Source organism: Epinephelus moara, unplaced genomic scaffold (assembly GCF_006386435.1).
Source record: "Epinephelus moara isolate mb unplaced genomic scaffold, YSFRI_EMoa_1.0 scaffold4190, whole genome shotgun sequence".
In the NCBI taxonomy this organism is placed as follows: domain Eukaryota; kingdom Metazoa; phylum Chordata; class Actinopteri; order Perciformes; family Serranidae; genus Epinephelus; species Epinephelus moara.
The window spans coordinates 216-2,913 of NW_026081971.1; the positions used below are offsets into that span (position 1 = coordinate 216).

Here is a 2,698-nt window from a genome sequence, read left to right on the forward strand (position 1 = left end):
GGGATGTAGTATGCTGTAAAGCCCTGTGAGGCAAACTGTGATTTGTGATATTGGGCTTTATGAATAAAATTGATTGATTGATTGAAAATGCTACAATTGTTTTCCCGCTGGATCCCTCTGCATTGGTACCCCTGCTGTGTGGAGTGGCCACAGTAAAATGAATAAGTGGGCCGTTTTTTCTATGTCCTGTTGACTTTCTAAACACTGCTTTAATCACTTTAAAAAGGGCACAGAAGTTGGAAAAAAGGAAAGGAAACAAGGGTAAAGAACAACAGTAAAGGATATCACAGAAAAAAAGTGAGAGAGGAAGAGTTGCAGGGAAAGTGACATAGATGATGGCATAGTGTGCAGAGTGAGGAAGGAGGGGCATCAGAGTCCAACAGGGGTTGAGAGAAAAAAGAGGGGAGGAATTATGAGAATGTGAGACAGGTACATCAGTATATGACTCGGGTTTGTTCAGGAAGCTGGCAGAGCTGCAGCTCTCTGCAGATCTCTGAAGATGGAGGTTGAGGACGGAGCAGAGCTCTGCTTTCCACAACTCCTCAACACCTCCTGCAGGAAGCCCACCATTTCTTGGCCCGAAACAATGCTCATTACTATTGTGATGTACTTTATCTCTGTGTTTACTGCTGCTCTCAACCTGCTCGTCATCATCGCAGTCTCCCACTTCAGGCAGAGATTAACTCCTCAGCTTCTCTCTACATGCTTTGTAGCTTAAAAATGAGAACAGTTACTGTAGATTTAAAAGAAATGTATTTGAGCTAGTGCTGAATAATGTTGCACCTCAGAAAGTGTCATCATATTTTAAGTCAAATTTTACCACTTTTTGCACCATAAAGCTCAAATGTGTTTCATGTACCATCTCCTGCCAATATTTAACATTGCTCTCTATTCACTTTGACATCAACCAAGTTATTTCAATTGTCTACAATTAACCATATCTTAACTATAGATGTGATAGATCAGAAACATTTTGCATGCACGTTTTAATTGTTTTGTCATTTAGATCTGAGCCTGAACCTGTTGGGTTCATGATGTTTTTCTCTTTCCTTCCAGGCAGCTCCACACACCCACCAACATCCTCCTCCTCTCTCTGGCTGTCTCAGACTTTCTTGTGGGCCTTGTGGTGATACCAGGTGAACTTGGCCTAAAAACATCCTGCTGGCTGTTTGGTGACATTGTGTGTACTCTGTGTGGTTATACTAGCTTCATCATTGTGTCTTCTTCAATCGGAGACATGGTGCTCATATCAGTTGATCGCTATGTGGCTATTTGTGACCCTCTGCATTACACCAACAGAATCACTGTGAGAAGCGTTAAACTCTGTGTGTGTCTGTGTTGGCTCGGTGCTGCTCTCTTCAACTGTCCATTTTTAAAGGATAACCTGATTAAACCAGGCAGCTTTAATTCCTGCCATGGAGAGTGTGTGACTGTCATTAACCACTTTGCAGGAGCTATTGACCTTGTTGTAACCTTTATTGTCCCCATTTCTGTCATTGTCGTTCTGTACATGAGAGTATTTGTAGTGGCTGTGTCTCAGGCTCGTGCCATGCGCTCTCACATTACAGCCGTCACTCTCCAGCTTTCAGTGAGTCAAAAAAAAAAGAAATCGGAGCTGAAAGCAGCCAGGACTCTTNATTGTGTCTGATCAATAGTAGAAAGGCCTGCATTGTAAGAAAGAGTCACAAGCACCATAAACTGTACCTAGGTAATCACCCGGTTTCATGTCTCATAAAATCCTATGTGTATTACACATATGAAGAGTCTTCTTTGTTTGTGATAGGAAACATTTCAGCCCAACACAACAACTAAAGCTTTCATTTCTATCATTTATTTATGTTCAAAGCATCATCTCAGTGAACTATGTCCATTTTGTTGCAAACAGATTACTGGCCTGATGAGGCTCCTGTTTCACACAGAAAAGATGCTCCAGATTAGCCACACTTTTCCTGCCATAAGAATAACATTAAGTGTTGAGTTTAAGATAAAACTGTCAGTGGAAACAGATCATGTTCCCTTTCAAAGCAGGGACAAAGGGCATTTTATCATTTCAGCTTAATGTAATTCATCATGTTTACTTCATGACAATTATTTTTTACATTATCCATGCAGTCACACTCAGAAGCATCATGGAGTTTTATTATGTGGCAAGAAGTAAAACAGATTATTTGAAAACACATGATTATCTACAGGCCATCACATCTTTGCAATTAAATCTGCAGAGAAACATACAGTTTAGATCAAAGAACAGAGAAAGTTAAAGTTTCACAAGGTACATGAAATGTGATGGGTTGCAATTTGACACTATTTTTTCTTTTCTTTGAATTCACACAGCATAGCAATTTGTTGTAAAGTGATATCAAATATGACAATAATAAACGAGGCATGTTAATAAAAATTCAGAATGACCTCATGTGTTTTATTGATGTTTCACAATAAGTAATATAGTTTGGACTGGTCAATTGTTACACATTCAAAACTCCAAAATAAAAAAATCACAGTAACAGTAAAGGCTTATTAATTACAGAGTGGGTGATGATCATTTGAGGGTTGAAGTATTCCTTTAAGTCATGGAGTGGAACAGCAACAGAATTGTATTTGCACATTAACTGCCTATAGGAATGAGAAAAGCCCACAGTGTAAATCCCAATTCGCTTACTAAACTTTTTTTTTTTTTTGTTTAAACACAGTGCATTCA

At 39.1% G+C, this 2,698-nt stretch overlaps 1 protein-coding gene across 1 annotated transcript; it reads left to right on the top strand.

Annotated features, from left to right (window-relative positions):
* Positions 1 to 485: 485 nt before the first annotated feature.
* LOC126387426 (trace amine-associated receptor 3-like) lies at positions 486 to 1,648 on the top strand. The gene is made up of 2 exons (XM_050039948.1): positions 486 to 672; positions 1,057 to 1,648. Exons 1-2 carry the CDS (start codon positions 500 to 502, stop codon positions 1,646 to 1,648), a joined length of 765 nt encoding a protein of 254 aa, XP_049895905.1. The 5' UTR covers positions 486 to 499.
* Positions 1,649 to 2,698: the final 1,050 nt, after the last annotated feature.